Source organism: Aquarana catesbeiana, linkage group LG02 (genome assembly GCF_042186555.1).
Source record: "Aquarana catesbeiana isolate 2022-GZ linkage group LG02, ASM4218655v1, whole genome shotgun sequence".
NCBI classification, from domain to species: domain Eukaryota; kingdom Metazoa; phylum Chordata; class Amphibia; order Anura; family Ranidae; genus Aquarana; species Aquarana catesbeiana.
In genome coordinates this window covers 671,311,697-671,336,562 of record NC_133325.1, presented here as the reverse complement: position 1 = coordinate 671,336,562, position 24,866 = coordinate 671,311,697, and the positions used below count along the sequence as shown (strand labels likewise).

The 24,866-nt window shown below is 39.6% G+C and overlaps 1 protein-coding gene across 1 annotated transcript in view; it reads left to right on the top strand.

Annotated features, from left to right (window-relative positions):
- Positions 1–24,866, top strand: part of NOS2 (nitric oxide synthase 2) — a 150,731-nt gene that overhangs the window by 121,287 nt on the left and 4,578 nt on the right. The window contains exons 17-26 of the mRNA XM_073616679.1: positions 2,286–2,460; positions 3,443–3,575; positions 8,209–8,287; positions 9,253–9,434; positions 15,032–15,195; positions 16,386–16,596; positions 17,318–17,405; positions 19,599–19,720; positions 21,274–21,419; positions 22,982–23,176. Coding sequence (XP_073472780.1) covers positions 2,286–2,460; positions 3,443–3,575; positions 8,209–8,287; positions 9,253–9,434; positions 15,032–15,195; positions 16,386–16,596; positions 17,318–17,405; positions 19,599–19,720; positions 21,274–21,419; positions 22,982–23,176 — 1,495 coding nt within the window. The remainder of the gene's footprint in view (positions 1–2,285; positions 2,461–3,442; positions 3,576–8,208; positions 8,288–9,252; positions 9,435–15,031; positions 15,196–16,385; positions 16,597–17,317; positions 17,406–19,598; positions 19,721–21,273; positions 21,420–22,981; positions 23,177–24,866) is intronic.

Sequence of the window (24,866 nt, the reverse complement as noted above, 5' to 3'; positions counted from 1 at the left end):
CTGTCTTGTATCAATGGTTCAGGCTGGTGTTGGTGGTGTAATGGTGTGGGGGATATTTTCTTGGCACACTTTGGACCCCTTGGTACCAATTGAGCATCGTTTAAATGCCACAGCCTACCTGAGTATTGATTCTGACCATGTCCATCCCTTTATGACTACAGTGAACTCATCTTCTGATGGCTACTTCCAGCAGGATAATGCACCATGTCACAAAACTCAAATCATCTCACCACTGGTTTCTTGAACATGACAATGAGTTCACTGTACTCCAATGGCCTCCACAGTCACCAGATGTCAGTTCTATAGAGCACCTTTGGGATGTGGTGGAATGGGAGATTTGCATCATGGAAGTGCAGCTGACAAATCTGCAGCAACTGCACAATGCTATCATGTCACTATAGATCATGAAGCCAGGATAGCCTCAGAACCTGAATTTTTAAAAAAGAAGTCCACAATGGCAGCTCACTTGATTCCTCAAATGTTCACTTACTGTACATGGTGACATTCACTGTACACATTGCTAGTACTGGGTTGGACCCCCTTTTGACTCCAGAATTGCATTAATTCTTTGTGGCATAGATTCAACAAGGTGTTGGAAACATTCCTCTTTAGTTTTATTATGTACATTTTAAAGATCTTTGGTTTTATAGGAGTGTTTTTCATAGGAATAGATTGTTTGTATGTGCCATTGTATATTGGGCTGGGAAACCTGTTGTCATGTGTGCCTACAGCCAGTGAGGACCTGATTGTGAGGACTGAGCCTTCTGGGACAACTGACCATCCAGTGTATGGGACTGGATCCATTGTATACCAAGAGTGGTGAACGGAACAGCCCAGCCTAATCTCTTACTGCCCACAATTAACGCCAATAGAGACTGCCCCTTACCTAAAGGGATAATTTCACGTGCACCACCTTACAGACAGGCTCCAAGGTTAGCCAGCTTTAGTCTGATATTTAAGGCACCAGGTACTTTGCAGGGGTACCCTTCTCAGGAACATGTACACCCCCCCACTCTTAGGTGTGTATGTGTAGAGTACACTCAGAGTTTTTTTTTTAACAGCTAAGACCAAGAGTTATAATGAGGCTTTACTTTGTGCCATTCATGCTTTCATGGTTGATACTCTTCATACCAGTGCTGTGTATACTAGCGTAATGGGGGTTAGCTTTTTTGTGGTGTAAGTTAATGGTCATAGGTGAAGCTAATATTCCTGTTAGTTAATCTAATGTATTCATTGCCTTGTTTATTGTTTTATGTATTGTCTTACTTGCCTTTCCATAATACATCTACTTAACCTACCTTCAAAAGGCCTATTTTCTGTGTACTATTATAGAGTGGTAGTATACTAATGTTTAAATTACACATGTTTGTCAGTGGGGAACGTGCAGCTTAAAGAGTTGTTGCAGAACAGAGGACCCATCTTACCAAGCGGCTCCTCCAGTGGTAGCATTACACTTAGAGTAATAGTTTGTTGAATGTGGGAACATCTGTTCTGCAGTATATACTTGTATTCTAGTTCTAGGGGTACACTGACTCGAAACAAGCATGTAAAATAAGAGGTCAAAATGTTCAGATTTCCATGGCTGCATTGGTTCCAGGTCATTTAGACCTGCTAGATAGTGAAGCTAGGAACATGACACCCATTGAACCTACACTTTTAATAAAGACAATTGATCAAGTCACATGTTCCATATGAAGGTGAACCTAATCTGCCAACACTTGTAGATTTGATTGGAAAATGCCCAACATTAGCCAGTTGAAGAGTACTGCCAAAGTAATGACTCCATCTAAAGAAATCCCGGATAGGTGGTAAACTGAAGAATGTGGGAATTATAAAACGTGAAAGGAAAATACCAGTTCCGGGTTAAAAAAAATGTTGAAATGTACTGTAATTGATTAATGTTAATTTATTTTAAATCACTTTTAGCAAGGCTGTCCTATAGACCCCACACACAGTAAATTCCTTGTATTTAATGGCCTGCAGCCTCACTACTGAGTTTTCACTGTCCAGGTTCTGCACCTGCCAAACATGCTTGTCATCATCTCCCAGTCATTCCCTTCCAAATGTAGTACAGAGACATTCAAGGAATAATCATGGACGGCAGGACCTGGAAAAGACAGTCTTAGAGAAAAAGCCGTGTGGCACCTGGCAGGGTTGCACAGTGAAGATCTCAGGAGTGGGGCTGCAGCCATATGTCCACATATAACTTATAACTTCACTAAAAGAGAAATTGTCTAATAAGTTGTAAGAAGAAATATGTCATAAATACTGCTTTTTTCTACCAGGTATGCAATTTTTGGACTTGGCTCCAGCATGTATCCACAGTTTTGTGCTTTTGCTCATACTTTGGACCAGAGGATGGTACAGCTTGGCGCCTCCCAGATTAGTCCAACTGGTGAAGGAGATGAGCTTAATGGACAAGAAGAATCTTTTTTGTCATGGGCTGTTCAAACATTTAAGGTAACAATTCAAATCAACAGGGAAACATGCTAATACTGTCCCGGAAATATTGAGTACCGAAGTCAGAAAATCCAGTCAAAATTTATAATAAAAGTCTATATCTGTAGCTAGGCTAGAAGTCTTTTCAAACCAGCATCTTCTCTTTGCAGTTCTGAAGAAACTTGAATGCATCATCCTAATTGTGAGCTTAGGGGGCTGGGAGTGGTGCAGCATAGGGGAGCTGTGAGCAGTGCAGAGGGTGGCTGAAAGCGAGGTGGGGGATCCATGACCATGATTCAGATGTTGGGAACTCAGTGGAGCATGCTGGTAGATGATGATATCAATGTGACATATTAGGGTTGTTTTATGTTACGTTTTAAGTTGAATAGGCTGTTCATTTTGTAAGGGAAGCTGCCCTTTACAGCTAAGCCCAGAGCTTAGTAAATAAGGTAAAGCTGGACTGATTTCCAATACCCAATCATTTCCAAACAAAAATGTTTTTTTTTTGCATGTGATTGGGTATTCATTGCAAAGTGAAACTTGACTACATTCACTTAGCTCTGGGAAAAACTCCCTTGCAAAGTGCAACTTCTCTTGCAAAGTGAACAACTCACTTGACATTAGTAAATCAAACCCAATGTTTATAAAATAATTTTTCAAAAATGTATTTACCCCTGCACTCCCCTATCTTTCCTATACCCCAAAAAGATAGTAAATAATAGTAAGTAATAAAGCGTAATCACTATATGAAAACAAGAATGGATTAAGCTATACCATTTTTCTAGTTTACTGTAGTAAATAATGTAGTGTAGTGTAATAATACTATATATATATATATATATATATATATATATATATATATATATATATATATATATATATATATAGTATATAAATATATATAGTAGGGAGCTCCACCAGCTTGCCTTGACTTTCACTTTAATACTTTAATACTGTTAAATCAGTGTGACATTGTCCTTTGACTTTCTTGTGTGTATTGTAGGCTGCTTGTGAAGCATTCAAGATTAGAGACAGACAAAACATTATACTGCCAAAATGTTATATGTCAACTGAAACCTGGAATGCTGAAGACTATCGCCTGGTCAATGAAGCTCAGCCTTTAGAATACATCAAAGGTATTTCTATATACAGATGGACAATTAGGAATACATATGCAAATCCTAATTTGTAAAAAAAAAGTTTTTATTCACTGTAATTTCCCCATTATTGTTAGTTTTTATCATTTCTATGTTCATAATGATTTCTTTCTACATAGACAATCCTGATTAATTGATTATTGTAAACACTACAGGTGAAGCCTGTACATAATTCTTAGCACCCACAAAAGAGTATGCCATACCTTATCTCCGCTCATTGAATGTTATCGGGCTTGTACACTCTACTCTATTGCAGCTGAGATTGCTTGCTTGGATGACATTGCAGGCCAAATAAACTGTGCATGCTGTTTGCGCTGTGTAGTTTGATGAAAACCATTAATATAGGCCAGTTTTGGTAACACATATGAAAATATGCCATAGGTTCCTGTGCCCAACATGTGGCCCAGGGGCCACATGTGGCACTTCGGTACTTGTTATGTGGAACCCAATATTTAGTAGTGAAAGCCTTGTATTTGTAAATGAGTAATGTCAGTGATCTTTAGCCTCATACACCATGTCCTTAGTTTCTCAATTCCTTCTGCAGCATTAGTTCATTCTTCAATCAAATCTGTAACATGTCTACATTCTCTGACCATTATATCCTCTAGTATGTCTGTAGACTCTGACAGTCCTTTCCAGGACTGACATATACTGAACATTATAGGCAACTCCTTGATGAAATAGGAGGCTGCAGTATAGGCCCCCTTATACCTTGTAAGCGGACAACCACTGTGGAATAGGTGAACTAAATAAATTACACTGCAGCTGGATCCCCTTCAAATAAACTCAGTGGGGAGGGCAGCGTGAAAGAGAATACTGTTTAGCTACTAGCTTCCTGTAGCCAGTTTATGATAATTACATCATTATTTAAAAAGTTAAGCCTATTTGAGTCATAACCAATGGACCCACTGGTGTGAGACAAGGGCTCAAGTTCTGCATAGCCAACACAAAACATGGCCAAGTGTGACAGAGTTACCATAGGCAGCAAACAATTACTTACACATCATGTTGCTGATTGCTAGTTATGCTTGTGTATGGTATATAGTTCTAGAATGCTACCATGCCTGCCAGGAGCAACCGCCTGGGTTTGAGGGTAGAGCTTAAAAGTAAATTCAAACAAATGTCAGAAGAATCTTCAGTTTATCTAAAGCTTGATTTTTTTATATTCCCCTGCTATTGGATTAACTAGTATTAGCAATTTACTGCTGGATGCTGCAGAACTGCAGCCGCTTGGTATATGCTTATGTACGGTATATGCTTATGTATGCTGCAACATATCTAATTTGCTCCACTACATACTGTATAGGTATGACTGCAGTAGGCTTAACGTAAACCTGTGATTTATTCCATGCAGTGCAGGGGACTCCAACCTCACCTCCCTCACAGAACTAGGTCAATAACAAAGCACCAGTCATGTGGAAGGAATGGGCATAAATCACATTCTCCACATACCTAAAACTACTGAATATTTCTGCTCACCCCTGGTGGCTGGGTGAAGTGAGATTGGGGTAGTAGGGGAGTGAAGGAGTGGTTAGTAAACACAGTTGGAGAGGGCAGCCGTTAATTGAACCTGTTGCATGGGCAAATCACAGGTTCACTTTAAGGTAAGAATAGAGTTAGAAATATGGAACACATATTTTCAAACTTAAATGAAGGGCCACCCAAAACATAAGGTTAAAGGCAACTATAGGGTCCAAGGTAGCAAGGTCATCAGATGCAAGAGATAAGTGCTAGGATGGAAATTAGATACACACAGTAATTTTAGATCCTCATCATAATGATTCTTCAAAGGTCTTCTGTCTAAGATAACGGTATGATCCCTAAAATGAAGAGTCTATTCAGCCAGTGACAGGCATAGAAGTTAAAGCAGTGTGCACACAACCATTCTTCATATAGACATTTTCAGTAAAGTAAAGGGGCAAGGAAGAGAACGTGACAAGAGACATACTTTACAGCTCATATTTCCCAAGTTATTGCACCTGCTGGCTTCTAGTTCTAAAGACACCAGCCACAGACTGCTTGCTGGGAACTGCTAGCAAAGGCAGTGTACATGTTTACAATTACAGCATGTTCCCCTTTTGCACCATTCTTCTCTGTACACTTGGCTCATTGTTCCTCAACATCTGTCTAACAGCAGAGGTCAGGAAAAGGTGTGGGCTGTGTGTGCTAAGGAAACAGCCTGTATACTGATGTGCCTATTAATGGTTTAAACTGAATGAGAGAATAAATGTTCCGTGCCACAGGAATAATTTATATAATAATAATTTATATAAATATATTTTGCACACATACAGTATCTGTTAACAGTAATTTATATATATATATATATATATATATATATACACACACAGTGGGGGACAGAAAGTATTCAGACCCCCTTAAATTTTTCACTCTTTGTTACATTGCAGCCATTTTTGGTTTCAGAGATATTGTCAGGCATAAGTAACTAAGTAACAGTATAAGGAAAGCTGCAGGCAGTATCTATATAGTATATATATATATACACACACACACACACACACACACACATATATATATATATATATATATACACACACACACACATATATATATATATATATATACACACACACACACAGTGGGGGACGGAAAGTATTCAGACCCCCTTAAATTTTTCACTCTTTGTTATATTGCAGCCATTTGCTAAAAACATTTCAGTTCATTTTTTTCCTCATTAATGTACACACAGCACCCCATATTGACAGAAAAACACAGAATTGTTGACATTTTTGCAGATTTATTAAAAAAGAAAAACAGAAATATCACATGGTCCTAAGTATTCAGACCCTTTGCTGTGACACTCATATATTTAACTCAGGTGCTGTCCATTTCTTCTGATCATACTTGAGATGGTTCTACACCTTCATTTGAGTCCAGCTGTGTTTGATTATACTGATTGGACTTGATTAGGAAAGCCACACACCTGTCTATATAAGACCTTACAGCTCACAGTGCATGTCAGGGCAAATGAGAATCATGAGGTCAAAGGAACTGCCTGAAGAACTCAGAGACAGAATTGTGGCAAGACACAGATCTGGTCAAGGTTACAAAAAAATTCTGCTGCACTTAAGGTTCCTAAGAGCACAGTGGCCTCCATAATCCTTAAATGGAAGACGTTTGGGACGACCAGAACCCTTCCTAGAGCTGGCCGTCCGGCCAAACTGAGCTATCGGGGGAGAAGAGCCTTGGTGAGAGAGGTAAAGAAGAACCCAAAGATCACTGTGGCTGAGCTCCAGAGATGCAGTCGGGAGATGGGAGAAAGTTGTATAAAGTCAACCATCACTGCAGCCCTCCACCAGTCGGGGCTTTATGGCAGAGTGGCCCTACGGAAGCCTCTCCTCAGTGCAAGACACATGAAAGCCTGCATGGAGTTTGCTAAAAAAACCTTGAAGGACTCCAAGATGGTGAGAAATAAGATTCTCTGGTATGATGAGACCAAGATAGAACTTTTTGGCCTTAATTCTAAGTGGTATGTGTGGAGAAAACCAGGCACTGCTCATCACCTGTCCAATACAGTCCCAACAATGAAGCATGGTGGTGGCAGCATCATGCTGTGGGGGTGTTTTTCAGCTGCAGGGACAGGACGACTGGTTGCAATCGAGGGAAAGATGAATGCGGCCAAGTACAGGAATATCCTGGACGAAAATCTTCTCCAGAGTGCTCAGGACCTCAGACTGGGCCAAAGGTTTACCTTCCAACAAGACAATGACCCTAAGCACACAGCTAAAATAGCGAAGGAGTGGCTGCATAACAACTCTGTGACTGTTCTTGAATGGCCCAGCCGGAGCCCTGACTTAAACCCAATTAAGCATCTCTGGAGAGACCTAAAAATGGCTGTCCACCAACGTTTACCATCCAACCTGACAGAACTGGAGAGGATCTGCAAGGAGGAATGGCAGAGGATCCCCAAATCCAGGTGTGAAAAACTTGGTGCATACTTACCAAAAAGACTCATGGCTGTATTAGATCAAAAGGGTGCTTCTACTAAATACTGAGCAAAGGGTCTGAATACTTAGGACCATGTGATATTTCAGTTTTTCTTTTTTAATAAATCTGCAAAAATGTCAACAATTCTGTGTTTTTCTGTCAGTATGGGGTGCTGTGTGTACATTAATGAGGAAAAAATGAACTAAAATGATTGTAGCAAATGGCTGCAATATAAAAAAGAGTGAAAAATTTAAGGGAGTCTGAATACTTTCTGTCCCCACTATATATATATATATATATATATATATATATATATATATATATATATATATATATATATATATATATATATAATATATGCATACTATGTATTTGAACTGTATACACCAGGGAATTGCAATTAGCAGACCTCCAGCTGTTGCAAAACTACAAGTCCCATCATGCCTCTGCCTCTGGCTGGGTGTCATGCTTGTGGCTGTCAGAGTCTTGCTATGCCTCATGGGACTTGTAGTTCTGCAACAGCTGGAGGTCCACTAATTGCATATCCCTGGTATACACTGTATGTGTGATAGATTTCAGTTAGTATTGCTTCTGCAAAATGCTTGCGTTTTCTCTAATAAGAACATGTTTACTATTTCAAATGCCTTTTTTTTTCTTCATTTAGCACTCTCAAAACTGCACTCGAGAAATATTCTCAAAATGAAACTAAAATCAAGGGAAAATCTGAAAGATGACAGAGCTGGGTAAGTTATCTGCTAAAATAAATATAGTTTTCCCATTATAGTTTCTATATAGGCATACATAAAAATCAGAATTGATTCAGCTAAATCAGTGTTTCTCAACTCCAGTCCTCAAGGCGCCGCAACAGGTCATGTTTTCAGGCTAACCATTATTTTGGACAGGTGATTTTATCGGTCTCACTGCCTTAGTAATTACCACAGCCATTTCATCTGAGGGAAATCCTGAAAACATGACCTGTTGGGGCGCCTTGAGGACTGGAGTTGAAAACCACTGAGGTAAATAAACAACCATAAAGTGTCCTGTCATTTTGTTGCTGTTCATTAAAAAGAAGACGGTTGGTCATGGTTGCCTAATCAGACTTAAAAAAAAAAGTTTTTGTAAGCATAATTTTGCTACCATGTACACTTATTTAACCTGAGCTTGTCTAGTAATACATTTGGAAGAGATTGATCAGAAAGCAGCAAGATTCCCTAGCACCACCCTTATCTGGGACTGATAGGTAAAAAAAATCAATCTCAGGTGATCCCCTGTTCCTTTAAGAACCGTCACCTGTTCCTTTAAGAACCGTCAACTAGGGTTGTCTGTTGGCACCCGTAGGCATAATGATCCTCACTTGTCTATAGGTACATTTAGTTCTAGAATGATTCCGAATTCAGTTTTGTCAAATACAGCAAACAAGAACCCTGCCCTTTTTCCCCAGCCTTGTAAAGGAAGTAATTATGCTCATACTATAACTATCCATTGTATGAATGTCCGGCACAGTCTGTGTTATACTCAAGAGTTCTATAATGTATCTCCACCTCCTGCTGTGTCAATTTATCTTTGCACCTTCCTATAAAATATTCAGTCTCTGCTCATCAGTCTTCAGTGTAGTGATGTCCCAAAGTCAAAACACTTGTTGGTTCTGGAAAGGAAATCCTGCATACGTAATTAGTCCTATTAGGAGTTCTTTTTTTGTTGTTTTCAGCCATGCCACCCTGCTAGTGAAACTTTCCAGCGAGAATTACCAGGAAGCTCAGTATCTGCCAGGAGAACATGTTGGTGTATTTCCTGGCAACCAGCCAGACCTAGTTACCAGCATAATTAAACTTCTAAAGGATGTTCCCTCCAACAATCAGGACATCCGACTGGAGACACGCAGCTCACAGGGTAAGAATCTGTTTTGTTTTGGTGAACGCCTTAACTTCCTTCTTGGTATATTCAGATAAATGTTTAATCATTTTATAAATAATCTTGGATGTTTTTGTTCTGTCTGATAGAATGACTTCTCAGCTGTGGTAAATTACGCAATCCTGTTATACATAAAATGATTTTTTATGTACAGATTTATATTCTTTGTTTTATAATGGGTCATCTTATAAATCTTTACCAGGGAAACTTTAGGACATCAGTGGGATTTAGAGAAGCACTCAGTATCGACATAGTTTAAAACAAAAGTCATATTGTAAATCTTTGTAACATGTAACAGGGAGGAGGTAGGTTATTGCAGAGGTAGGTTATTGCAGAGGCAGTAGGAGATTTACTAAAACCGGAGCACTCAGAGTCTGGTGCAACTGTGCATGGTAGCCAATCAGCTTCTAACTTCAGCTTGTTCAATGAGGCTTTGGCAATAAAACCTGGAAGCTGACTGGTTTCTATGCACAAGTGCACCACATTTTGCACTCTCTAGACTTAGTAAATAACCCCCATTGCCACTTTTCCCTGCATAGGCAAGACAATAATTTCTCTTTAAAGACGTCTCGTTAAAGAAAACCTGCACTGAGAAAAATATGCAGGCCATCACTGCTAACATCTTAAAATACTAGTTATCTGACTGTAATAAATAATCCCAAGCTTTATTATTTTCTATGATGCTTAATATTGGATCAGTGAGACAGTCAGACAAATGTGGTCCATTGTCAGTTGATGTCTCCACCTCCTTTCTTCTGACACAAGGAAAGTCCTATTTAGATCCTTTTGAAATGACATATATGATGCAGTCTGGTATTAGCATTAACATAGCAGTCTTTGTTTTTTTTAGCCCCCCCCCCCCCTAATTTTTTTTACCTTTTGATCCTGCTGTTATTTTTCAACTTTGTTTGGAAAGAAAAAGAGAAACTATACTCAGCTAGGTTCCAGAGGTGTGGCATCCTGGAGCTCCCCAGATGTCAGCGGCCGGCTTCCAGGTACTAAGTACCTGCCGCTTTCATTTCTGGGCTGATATGACATCACTTTCATGCATGCACGGGGGCAGACTGGCAGGTGGGTCATTTAAATGTAGAAGAGAAAAAGCATGTCTCTTCTGCATTACAAGTCCTGCCTGTTTATCCATTTTGGTTTTGTTCATAGAGTTCCACTTTACCAAACTAAGCTGTCCATTAAAAGTGTCAGTTAGAGAGTTAACACTGACAGTGGTGCTTAAAATAGTCAGCTTTTATTAATTCACGTAAAACCTTTATCCCAAAAGGAAAAAAATAACTGTATAACTGCTTAAAAAGTGTTACCTGTTGGGCATAATTTGTTACTCACTTATGCAAAGTCCATCTAAATTTACTAGCCCATCCAACAATTTCCTCTCCAAACAGTACTACTGCCTAAATAGTATGTTACTGGCCAGATCAGCAAGTGAAAAAAAGCCTAAAAAAGGAAAATTAATGCTGTCAACATATTGGTAGACTGCAATATGTTACTTTTTTGTTTTTTGGGTTTAATATCGTTTTAAGTATCAGAGTGACAAAATAATAGTTACCCAGTTTTATATTCCACTATACTTTACAGATCAACCTAAGATAGTATAAGCTGTTAGGTGTTAGGCAATCGAAAATAGATACTCCTGTTTTGGTATCAATTACTGCATGTTTTAGACTTCTATCAACCCAGAAAAGTACCCATTGTAAATTAGTGTGTAGATATGTGGCACTGATACAACATGCTTGTCTATGTTTTCTGACTAGACACCTCTGGTACCAGCCTTATCTTGAGAAACCAAACCGATCATCCAAGCAATTCCAAGGCAAACCATCCATTGCCTCCTCCCTCTGATCTGCCAGACTGTGGAGTCTACTGCAGGCTGAAAGTGTACCTAGACATCACAAGCATTGCTCAGTTCTACTGATGCTGTTATGTGACATTGCTAAAGCTGTTTTGTTTATTGTTGATACAATATAATTATTGAATTGCATCACACACAAAAAAATTGCATTTATCCATATAGGCACAAAATATTTATAGTATCGTTAAACCCCTCAGCTAAAAGTCTACTTAATCAAATGACACAGCTGTTGGTGTGAAGGTGTTATATAGGAAGACAATGAGGAAATATATATATATATATATATATATATATATATATATATATATATATATATATATATATATATATCTCAGTTGTGTCAATATTGTTCAACAGACACTGATTATAATGTAAAGGCTGTTAGACAAGTTGATGTACAACAAACTTAATTAAAAGTGTATAACCCTGGTGTCTGGTTGTTACACTGGAGTAGTTACATAAATATAGCTTACTTGAACTTATTGTAAAACAATCAACACTGAATCTATTATACTCTGAAATGGGTGGGGTTTTTTTTAAAGGGACATGATAATTTTACGTGATGAGGTCAGTACCATACTGGCCTGCTTTATTGTATGATTAAATAACAAAAGCAGGAAAAATCCATAAGAAATAAATCCTAATTTAGCAAACAAAATCTCTTGCAGGGAAAAAGATCTTGTGTCCATGTCCCTATAAACTAATAGTTCTGACTTGGTGTCATAGCTGCTGCCACACAATAGCTCTCTGGGGAGCAACATGCTCCTGTTTTCCAGGGTTAGCACTCCTGTGCAGGCAGCTACCTCCTCTAAAAAGAATGTAGTGCTCACCCCCCAGAGGGGCCACTGAGAATTTACACAGGTCTTCCTAGCTAGAACAGAGGCTGCCAGTTACAAGCAAAGTTATTTGCACACCAACAATACAGGCGCAGTCTAAAGGATGTCTTTTTAGACTTTATTGCTGAGTAACTTGAAACAAGAGACAGGTTCAGGGGTTCAGAATACTCCAAAACGATCAGTAGGAGGACAACTTCTAGCACAAATCCTAGCTGCAGACACTCATGAAAGTCCCTCAATAGGTCTTACTCACAATGTCGCTGGAGCTGACTGCCACCCAGCTTCCACAGGTAGTTCCTCAGTGAAGGAGATAAAAAGATCATTCTCCAGATCAGGACTTCAGTTAAGCGTCATCCAGCAAAATATAATTTATTAATCTTTTCAAGACCCTCAGCTCAGCACATGCTGAGGTCCAGACTGCAATTCTGGAATCAGTATAGTTGCCTCCAAGGTACAACAGCTCCAGGATAACGGGAACCCTCCCTGAAGAGGAAATAACACACTGGAAAGGCTTAGCAAGCATTTATCACCTCCCCAGACACCTTCCAGAGATTGGCTGGGGCATGATAAATATTCATACTGGACATTTGACTCACCCTACCCTAAATTCTGGAAGCTTCTCTTAGAAGCAGGTGGGAGAAATCAAACACCAAGCTAGGAAACCCTGAGCAGACAAAAATAATAGATTACTGCTCCACTGATTGCAGTGAAGTTAAAAACTAGATTTAGCCTAGCAGACTTACTAGAGGAGAGAGCTACAATAATAATCACAATAGTGACATACCTACCCCTGATAACAACAGCTTTTCAGAAACATACCTGTTCCTAGCCAAAGTGGCTTTTCTGATGCTCTTAATAGACACAAGAGCATCATGGGAAAAATGTAGAACCCTATGTGAACTTTTCTCTGAACAATAAAATATTAGGTTATCACATGATACAACAATACCACATATGATGTGTGAAAGATTACATCATATGACCTAGAGAGACCAGAGTTGGCATTTCAGCAGATCCATTGGGTTGGAAATTGCTAAACAGTGGGCATGTCAGGGGAACACAGGATTAATGGCTGATGCAAGGACAAGAGGATTGCTCAGATCCCTATATGCACATCCTGATGTGGCTTCCCAGACCCAAAGACAGTAGAGGCCATGAGTAATAATTAGTTTTGATTTATTATATCAGTTCATGCAAGATGCGTGCTTTGATGACTAGGACAAGAAAAGTTTAATGTACATCATACTAAGCTGAATTAAATAGCACTTCACTCATTTAATTGTTTTCTCTTTTAAGTACAGTAAGCCAGGTTAGAATCCCCTGTCAGATCTTTACTATTATCTGTCTCTGACAGTGATATCTTATCACATCCCCTTGACAATGAAGGGGCTAGCTAGGCTTTTCAGCTACCATTGAAAACTCACTATATTTGCCTACGAAGAATTCACCAGAGAGCACCTCATACAGCATTTTATGTCCTGCATCCTCTAGTGCACATATGTCAAACACAAGGCCCGTGGGCCAAATCTGGCCCTCCAGGCTTTGTTAAGTGGCCCTCACACCTAGTTTTGCAGCTGGAACATGATGTAACTCCATTCCACCACCTCCAGCCCTGACCCTCCGCTCCAGCTCCCACTTGCAAACACAGCAGCTCCCGGATCTAGCATATCCCAGCACACACTCACGGCAGGGACAGATCTCCAGAATCTGAGTGAGAGAACAATCTCTTTTCAAGGGGAGACAGATCTGCCTACACAGGGGGTACTAGAACCAGGCCATGTGGGAGAGAGAGATGCAAGGATGCTTTGGAAGGGCTGGGGTTGGGTTGCACACTGTGCATAGCACACCCCTAAACCCTGCAGTCTGTACTGTACATAATGCACTCCTGAACCCTGCACTTTGTATGTAGCACACTCCTGAACTCTGAACATAGCGCACCTCAGATACAACTGGCCCTTTGAGGGCAATCATACTGCTTATGCGCCCCCTTGATGAAATTGAGTTTGACACCCCTGCTCTAGCGAGTCATTTTAAAGAATACATCAGTTTAGGCCTGTAACACCATAAATAATCTTGTTTGTCCATTACAGGAGGAACTCTCCCTTCCAGAGTTCAGGATAGCACTAAGGGCTCATTTACACATGTGGTGCCCTCTAAAGAGTGATCCGTGGTTCACTCTTCAGAGGGCATTTAACAGGTGGTAAGGAGGCTTTATATGCCCCCCCCACTGCCTGTTTTAATCCCTAAAGCCCCGCACTAGCACGCTACAACTGTGTACATTGCACACAGTTGTGGGGAGCCCCTTTTCAGTTGAATAAGTTTCTTTGGGCAGACGGTACCTCCTGCTGAATGCGACAGTGGGGATAATTTTTGTGCCTTTGCAGTTTAAGGGGTGGTGTGATTTTACCACAAGTGTAAATGAGGCTTTAAGATAATCAAGGTATTCGAGCCATGCTTAGTTCCACCCATAATTACCTGAATCTTTTTGTTTAAAATGCTATTTAAGAAATCTTAACTGTAAAACAGGTTAAAATATCACTATAAAATGTCAACATTTTTATATGTTAAAATAAGGGAACTTCAACATGAATTGCTGATATAGTAGGTAGAGACATTTTAATATGTATGGTCCTATTTAACTTTAGTACTAAATAAGATCCAATAGCTAATTACAAATGTGTCTTTGCAAGAGGAACCAGCTGAGTAGGAAGGATATCTGAAACTGTTCAAGGTTACATCAATTATTAAACGTTATAGTATGTCTAAAACAGGATAACCGAATAATCCCCAAATCTTTTGAAGACAATGAAAATTAGAAGCTTTGACTGGAACACTTTGGAACATCTTCTGAATGATTTCCTCCCCTGTTGTATTTGCAGGTAACTTCTGGACAGTCAGTGAGAAAATCCCTCCTTGCTCTCTGTTCCAAGCGTTGACTTTTTTTGTAGACATAACTACTCCACCCTCCCAGCTACTACTGAAAAAGCTGTCACTGCTGGCTGCTGACGAAAGGGATAAACAGAGACTGGAAAACTTGAGCAATGTACGTACAAGCTTCATTCACTCTGCAGCTAGTATTGTCTACTGGTTGTAAGCACAAGGCTTTCATTCTATTTTTGGTATGTTGTATGTGTATTTTGGGTGAAGTCGGTGGAACACATATATAGAAAACAATTGCATGAAAATATTATTTCAAATATAACTTTTTAATATACTTTGATTAACACTCCTATGGCAGCCAGATACAGTATATAAGCAGCAGAAGACATTTGAATATATTCTGGAAAGCAGTCCAAAGAGCATTAACCCCACAGTAACCAATCAAATTTCAGATTCCTGCAGTCAGATTAGCTAAGAGATTATTTAGGATTGGTTGCACTGCTTTGAATAATAAACCTCGAGTGACACTCACATCTACTGCTAGGGCCAGGCTTTAAAACCTGCCTCTTCTGCCTACCTTTTATTACAACTGATCTCTAATTTGTGCAGTTCACTGGTACCATTCATCACCCCATGACCAGCTCAGGGGGGGGGGGGGCAACAGAATAGCCACCTAAACAGTTAATCCTGATCTGGTTATTCAGCTATGCCTCTTTATACTGATGAACATCACTATCTTATTACTAACCCCCTTTAACCTCTAATGGACCTTTACTCAGTTTTTATACTTTATTTAAATTTACCAGTACTTCTTTTCCCCTCCCCTGTCAGTGATTTGCCTTTTTTTGTGGAGCACATGGAGCCTATGCTTCCATGTTTCTGGCCTAGGCAAGTATGACATCTCCACCTGTTCAAAGTACCCTGAGATAGCCACACCATGCATCCCAGGAGGTTTCAGAGCTGTGTAGAACCCACTCAATGTGCAGTGTAGCATCATCAGGAGGCAGGTTGCTAGGTGTCGGAGAAGACAGCTGGCCTCCTGATGATGTCACAAAGAAGATGGCAGTATGGGACCTGGTGTGCGGCTGCTTTTGGTGGATTATAGATGGACGGCACTGGATTTGTTGGGCGGGTGAGTATTCTATTTAAGTTCAACCCAGCATACCAGATAAGAAGGAGTTAACATTTAAATTAAGCCCCGGAGGGTGAAGTTCCTCTTAAGGCTTGCAAAATAATCACAATTTAAATCTTTTATTTTATATTCTGTTGCTTATTTTTTCAGTTTTCAATAGTTTGGCTTGCTTATTTACCATTTTTTCCTATGTAATGAAGCCAATTTCTTTCCTTTTTTAGAACATTGAAAAATATAAAACATGGAAGTCCTACACTTGCCCATCATTACTTGAGGTTCTGGAAGAGTTCCCATCTCTGGAGGTGCCTGCTACATTTGTATTAACTCAGCTCCCACCACTGAAGGCACGGTACTACTCTATAAGTTCGTCAAATGATTTGACACCCGGGGAGATCCACCTGACAGTGGCTGTTGTAAACTACAAAACAAAAGGTAATAATAGACTTGTATTAACCCCCCCACCACCACCACAATCTGCTCTCAATCCTGACTGTCACTGATGATCAGGAACCAGTCAGAGTGGTTGCTGATCATGTGCCTAATATGTCCATATGATATTTGTCCTAATATGACATAGTGATAATCTGGCAGGAGGTTTCACTGACAAAATTCAGAGGAATATTTATGCAGATGAATATTGTCACCTTCAGACTGCAATAGCATCTGCAGTGCCATCTGATATTTACTCTAGTTGTCAGATACCACTACAGTATTAAAAAAAGACATAAATTATAAAAAAAAGAAATCCAATTGTTTACATTTATATTTTTATAATATTTTTTTTTTTTTACTAACACAGTGTAGAGAATAAAAGCTCTAAATATGTGGGAATTTCCTTTGTGGTTGTAGGCTGCTAATAGTGATGCTGGGTTGTTCCCCTTCAGACCATTGGGAGTATTTTTTTTGTCAAAGCAACTCTGCTGCTGTGCTAAAATTGTTAGTTTTCCAAGAAGTGCTGCTGTGTGCACTATTAGTTCCATTACTTTCTCTGTTTACTGGAGGTTGGTTTGTATACCAGGTGTATAGAAAATTGCCCATGTATGCAAACCAAAAAAAAAAGGAAACCTTGAAAATATGTTTACTTAATATTATAATTTTAGAATCTTCAGTAAATAAATATCTTTCTATTAAAATGTTTTTTTTTCTGTATTAGGAGGTCATGGTCCTCTTCACCATGGAGTGTGCAGTACGTGGTTTAATACTATCGGTCTCAATGAACTGGTTCCTTGTTTTATAAGAAGGTATGTATAAAACAGCTACTGTACGTACAATATCCGGGCATACAGTGATATTTTGGTTTATGTACATATGCTCTTACAATATGCTGACATATAGACATACAAGGGTTGATTTACTAAAATTGGAGAGTGCAAAATCTGGTGCAGCGCTGCATAGAAACCAATCAGCTTCCAGTTTTTTTTGTCAAAGCTTAATTAAAGAAGCTGAAGTTGGAAGCTGCTTGGCTACCATGCAGAGCTGCATCTCTCCAGTTTTAGTAAATTAACCCTCCAGTGTTTATATATATATGTGTGTATATATATATATATATATATATATATATATATATATACTGTATTTATCGGCATATAACACACACAGGTGTATAACACGCACCTTCGTTTTAGGAGGGAAGTTTCAGGAAAAAAACTTAAATTTTAAATGAAGAACTTTGAAGCAAAACAGTGCCCATCAATGTAGCCTCACCATTGCCCATCTGCAGCCTCACCATTGCCCATCTGCAGCCTGATCAATGCCATCTGCAGCCTCACAATTGCCATCAATGCAGCTTGATCAATGCCCAACTGCAGCCTCACAATTGCCATCAATGCAGCTTGATCAATGCCCAACTGCAGCCTCACAATTGCCCATTAATGCCCATCTGCAACCTCACAGTTGCCCATCAATGCAGCCTGATCAATGCCCATCTGCAGCCTTACAATTGCCCATCAATGCAGCCTGATCAATGCCCATCTGCAGCCTCACAATTGCCCATCAATGCAGCCTGATCAATGCCCATCTGCAGCCTCACAATTGTCTATCAATGCAGCTTGATCAATGCCCATCTGCAGCCTCACAATTGTCTATCAATGCAGCTTGATCAATGCCCATCTACAGCCTCACAATTGCACATCAATGCAGGTTGATCAATGCCCATCTGCAGCCTCACAAGTGCCTATCATTGCAGCTTGATCAATGCCCATATGCAGCCTCACCTTTGCCATGAATGAAGCCTGATCAGTGCCCATCTGCAGCCTCACCTCAGATTACTACTGACTCGGAGGGGAGAGGCAGGAGGCGAGACGAGCGCCGTCAGATTACATACAGCGAGAATCTCCTGTTTACTCGGCGGCCTCTTTAATACAAAGTTCTATGATTGACAGAACAGTGGTCCAATGCTGGCCCAGGAGACGGGACTTCCTATTAGAGAGGCCGCTGAGATTCTCACTGTATGTGATCTGACGGCTCTCGTCCCATCCCCTCCCCGTTCCCTCTTAGGCAGCCCAAATTGCAGTATCGGCGTATAACACGCACACACTATTTGCACCCGATTTTCAGGGTGAAAAAGTGAGTGTTATACGCCAATAAATACAGTGTGTGTGTATATATATATATATATATATATATATATATATATATATACACTAATGTACCCTATAGTAGGTTACACTATATTGCCATACATACGCTTTATTGCACACATGCACAATTTTATCCTCCCAATTTATATTCTGATTAATTAAAGAAACTGTGTAAGCCTTTATATTGTTTTGATTTCTATTAAAAAAAGATTATATCTTTCTATCTGAAAAATGTTTGATCTTTATCTATTGTACTTTATATTGTGAGGTGTTTTGAATATTTTTTTCTAGATTTGATCTCTTCATTTATCATTGATTGAAGGTTATTCAAACAGGACTTTTAATACCATTAGCGGATTTTTTTCTTAAAGCTTCAGTTGAAAATGTGATAAGTTGAAACCTATATGCCCAATTATAAAAATGAATTAGATCAGATAAACCAAATTACACTGGAAAATCAATGTATCTACATAAGAATGCAGGATTTATAGATGTTCTACGTAGTGGGGTGAAAGTGTAGGGAGGATTTTTAGCAGAAGCGGCATAACTAATGTGCATGGTGCTGTATCCAAAAGAAAAAAAAAATCAACTTCAGCGTTAATATTGGTAAGCTGCTACATATCACAATTTTTGTTCTTATCTTTGGTTCACGTTAAACCCAAAATAGACATCTCTTTTATTTATCAGTCTGCTTTTAGCCAAAAAGCAAATTATACAAAAGTCAGTCACCTGACTCCGATTTCATTAGCTATAAGGCAACAATACAATCCACTAAGATATGATTTATTCTTACATTATCTTTATTGGTCGAATGCCTGAGTGCACAGTAATGTTATAAATATACCTATTTTACAGCACAAACACATTCCATCTCCCAGACAGTCCTTCAACCCACTGCATTCTGATTGGCCCAGGTACAGGAATTTCACCATTCAGAGGTTTCTGGCAACAAAGATTATATGATCTGGAGAAAAAAGGTATGACTAATGAATTGTGAAATACATATTAGTTAGGTTAGCCTTATAATAAAGTTATATTTCATGTAGTTAGGCAATAAAGTGGCCTCTATGTTCACATTGAGACTTATTGGCGATCAGTTATTAAACCTGGACCAAATCATTTAGTGCTGCTGTTCTTAACAATCAGTAATCAGTTAAATTTCATTATTTTACCTATAGAAGAAAAGCTTATGACTGGCAACTATGAATACATTCATTTGTCTGTACATTGATCCACACATGTTCCACAATATAACAGGAGATATGTAGGGCAGTTAGAAGCCTTAAAGGGAATGTATGGGCCCATTTACACCACTACGTTGCAGTCCAAAGAGTGCGTATGCAATAGAGCGCAGCACACCACAGCACATGATGTGGGTTTTAATGCGCTTCGATAAAAAAAATACGGGTCTTTGGGACCCATTCAAAATCAATGGGCTGCGTTAACATAGCACACCACATTACATATTAAAATGCATTGCATGTGTTATCACAACACAACCTTTTGTGAAAGGGCCCTCAATGTTTTTAGATATACAGTCAATATCAATCAGGCAAAACAAGCAGGCTGCTACCAGCTATGATTAAGCACCGATAAAGGGGTGTGAAACACATTAGCTATTTTACTCTGTGACTGCGTTGCTGTATGGACTGTTTTTATTTAATAAAAGTTATTATCTTGGAGTGCGGCTATCCGGACATTCCTTCGTTTGCAAGCAGGCTGCTACCGCTGTACTGTCTACATAAACTATAGTATAGTATAGTCTGGAAATCCTTTGTGATTTAATGTTTATTTGTACAATAAAGCTTATATATATAGTTATAGTAAAACAAGAGTTAAGAAAATAAAAACCTAAATAATCTAAAAAAAATGATCAAAAAAGAATTATTTTACTCCCTTTCATAAAATAATGAAGAACAAGTATGTAACAATATGAAAGTCAACACTTAAAATATACTGTATGTTTCAATGAAGATTATTTATTTGATAAATAGAGAGAAAACACACTAGCAATTATGAACAGCAATCAAAACTCTGTTACACTAACCTGCTCAAAGATTGCAGTACAAAACTCTTTGCATTATAAATGGAAAAAACAACATTGAGAACATACATTGGCTGCCACATTTGCTCACTCCTTTTAAAAATACTAACTGCCTGACTGTCATACCAGCCCAAAGGTTTCAAAACCTTGGCCCTAGAACAAATATGCTGGGTTATTCTGGATCAGTAACTCAAAATGCAGAGGCCCCAGACATATAGGGGACTAGCCTTTATGTAAGAAGTCAGAAATGGTGGCCTCTGTAACTCATTTAAATATTCAATAAATCTAGTTGGTTACATTTTGTATAATCTTGTTATCATTTGCTAGTGAAATTAAGGAATTGAATACATACATGTAGGTACAATGAAAGCTTCAGCCTTGCCAAAGATTTACTACACATGGGTCATGCACATTTACTGTATGTATATATATATATATAAAATTCCTCACTCTTGATCTAATTATATACGTCTGGTTTACTAACAGGATCACAGGTAGGCCCTATGATACTGGTGTCTGGTTGCCAGCAATCCATTGATGAAATTTATAAAGAAGATAAGGAATTCATGAAAAGCAGAGGCATTTTAAAAGATGTATTCACAGCATATTCCCGGGAACCAGGCCAAGCAAAGGTAAGAAACCATGAAATTATGATTATGACCTGAATGATATTTTGTCTTTGTATCTTTGCTAATTTATTTTATTTCATCCTATATACAAATAAAGGGGTCTGTCCACCCAAACATATACTGTATAATCAGTTCATTTAGCTGACCCAGCCCTGGTTTCTTGGACATTCCAGTAAAGAGACCTCCCCGTTATAATTCCTGGCTCTGTTCCTGTCATACTGAGAGTTTTGGGTGCTACCTCCTAAAACTTCTTTCTTCAAAAAATAAAAGTTTTAAAGTAGTTGTAAAGTCAGAAGGTTTTTTTATTTGAATGCATTGTATGCATTCAAATAAAAAACCTTCTGTGTGCAGCATCCCCCTCAGCCCCCCTAATACTTACCTAAACCCATTTAGATCAAGTGATGCTGCTGGAGTGTCTTGGCTGAGACGGCAGCGTGGTGCTATTAGCTCCTGCTGCTGTTACTCAAAGTCAGTGAGCCAATGAGGAGAGAGAGGGGGTGGGGCTGAACCTCAGCTCTGTGTCTGAATGGACACACAGAGCAGCGGCTCAGCTTGGGTGCCCCCATAGCAAGTGGCTTTCTGTGGGAAGGAAAAATCCTGGACGGCCGCACACCGCTGAAGGGCTTTCTGTGGGGGGAGGGGCCAGAATTGCCAGCGAGGGAACCGAGAAGAGGAGGATCTGGGCTGCTCTGTGCAAAACCACTACACAAAGCAGGTAAGTATGACATGTTTTTTAAATAAAAAACTGAGACTTTAGTATCACTTTAATTGTGTTTAATTGTTATAATGTATGCATAACATTATATGAGATCCCTATTTAAACCCATGATTTTGCAAATTGAAGTCCATAAATGGAGACATTTTGGGTCTTAGAATTACATTAGTAGGTTACTTATAGTGCTTTTCAAGAGTCAACGTCATTATAATGAAGGCGCTTTCACAAGGGCATTTCGAGCAGGTCTGCCTGTAAGTTTTTCACACTTGCCTACCTCCGGGTCTGTCCAGGTCCAGAAAAAAAAAAAGGACTGCATCCTTTTCGATTTTTGCAGACCAGATCAGAGGTAGCCTGATGTAAATGGACAGTGGAGACCATTTACATCAGGCTGCTCATAGAGCTATCATGGGTCTCCCCATGTTCGCCAGCCATCAACTGAAGAGGCACAAATGTCAAAACACTCACAGCCATCCCATTCAGTTCCGATTCAGCAGGCAATCTGCTCACAGATTCCCTGCTGAGCAGAGAGGACACTGCTCTGTGTGAAAAGAGCCTAAGAATATTCTCCCACAAACCATTGTTACAGACACATTGTGATCTTTGCCACCTGCAGTACAGACAAATACCACCAGTGGTCATAGCCTTACATTTTCTGAAACACTGGTTTGTTAGTCCAAAGGGGAAGTCTGATTGGTTGATGAGCATTACTTCACACAATTTCTCTTTTAATTACATTTTATGAAAAAAAATTAAAGACCTGTAGCACATATTGAACTAATTAATCACATTTTTTGCACATTTTCGTTATCTCCAAGACAAGTGACTTGCTAAACATTGTGTTTACTTTTAGACTTATGTTCAGGATATTCTGAGGAAGCACCTTGTGGATGATGTGATCAGGATTATCTTCAGAGAAGAAGGACACATTTATGTTTGTGGAAACATTGAGATGGCTAGAGATGTGGCCAAAACAATTAAATGGATTATTGCAATGAAGAAGGGGTTGAATGAGGAGGAAGCAGAAAACTTTTTTTCCCAGCTAAAGGTATACTACATCTTAGTGGGCCAGTAACAAATTACCTAAGTAACTAATGAATGAAAAGTAATTATTATAGGAATAAAAACAGAACTCTAAAATCATAATGGGGGAGCAAACTGGTGCACACTGAATTTGGTGCCACTGTGCATAATAACCAATCAGCATCTAACTTCAGCTTGTTCAATTAAGCTTTGGCAATAAAAAGTATAATCTGATTAGTTACTATGCACAGCGGCACCAGATTCTGTGTGCACCAGTTTTAATAAATATCGCCCAATGTGCCCTGTTGATTCTGTCAGTAGAACCATTGGATTGGAACTTCCTTTGATAGGGCAATGTTGCTTTTCCTACTGTAGTAAAATCACTGCAGCGTTTTAACCTTGCTACTGCCTTTCTGCCTTATGCACAATTATTGTCTTTCAGCACAGCATTACATCAATAGTATCTGCAGTTCCTAATGTATTGTGTCAATTTATAAAAAAAAAAATATATATATATCTTTATGATCATGATGTATGAACTGCAGGTTAAAGATCTATTTTATGTATGACACCAAACTTTGCCCAAACTCTTATGGGGCGTACACACGGTCGGACTTTTCGACTGGACTGGTCTGATGGACCCCAATGAACCAAATCCGGCGGACAATCCGATCGTGTGTGGGCTTCAGGGGACCTTCAGCGGACTTTTCCAGTCGCAAATCTGATGGACTTTAGATTTGGAACAGGCTTCAAATCTTTACGTCGTAACTCCACCGGACCCAGAAATCCGCTCATCTGTATGCTAGTCCGACGGACAAAAACCGACGCTAGGGCAGCTATTGGCTACTGGCTATCAACTTCCTTATTTTAGTCCGGGCCTACGTCATCACGTACGAATCCGTCGGACTTTGGTGTGATCGTGTGTAGGCAAGTCCGTTCGTTAGAAAGTCAGTCGGAAGTCCATCAAAAGTCCGTCGAAAGTCCGCTGGAAAGTCTGTCGGACCAGTCTGGTCGAATAGTCCGCCCTTGTGTACACGGCATTAGAGCAATGACGCTAAGCTGCAGTTAGCTTGCTGTTTAATTCAAACATAGTAGACAGTTTGAATCAAATAGGGTGAGCAGATCAGAGAAAATCAGATCTGCCCATCAAAGTGAAGTAAACAATAGCCAGGCCTGTTATACTGTCATGCAGCCTTGTCAGTTTCATTTGCAGCCTTGCAGCCTTATCAGTGTCATTTGCAACCTTGCAGCCTTGTCAATGTCATTTGCAGCCTTGCAGCCTTATCAGTGTTATTTGCAGCCTTGTAGCCTCCATCTGCAGCCTTATCAGTGTCCATCTGCAGCCTTGTCCGTATCATTTGCAGCCTTGCCCAGGCTGCAGTTAAACTGCAGTGACTTGTCAGTGTCACTGCAGTTTAAATATGGCGCCGCTGAGATAAACAGAGCCGGTCCTGTGTATCTCGGCTCCTGACGGCTTTTCTAGGCTCCTCTTGCAGTCCCGCCCAGTCCCGCCCTATGAGGGACATAACACAGGTCCAATGGCGGGACTGGGCGTGACTGTGAGCGGAGCCGAGTGCTGACATACATAGCCGAGTGTACTCGGCTAGCTCCGCTCACAGTCACGCCCAGTCCCTGTGTTATGTCCATCATAGGGCGGGACTAGGCGTGACTGTGAGCGGAACTAGCCGAGTATAGCCGGGTGCACTCGGCTGGGG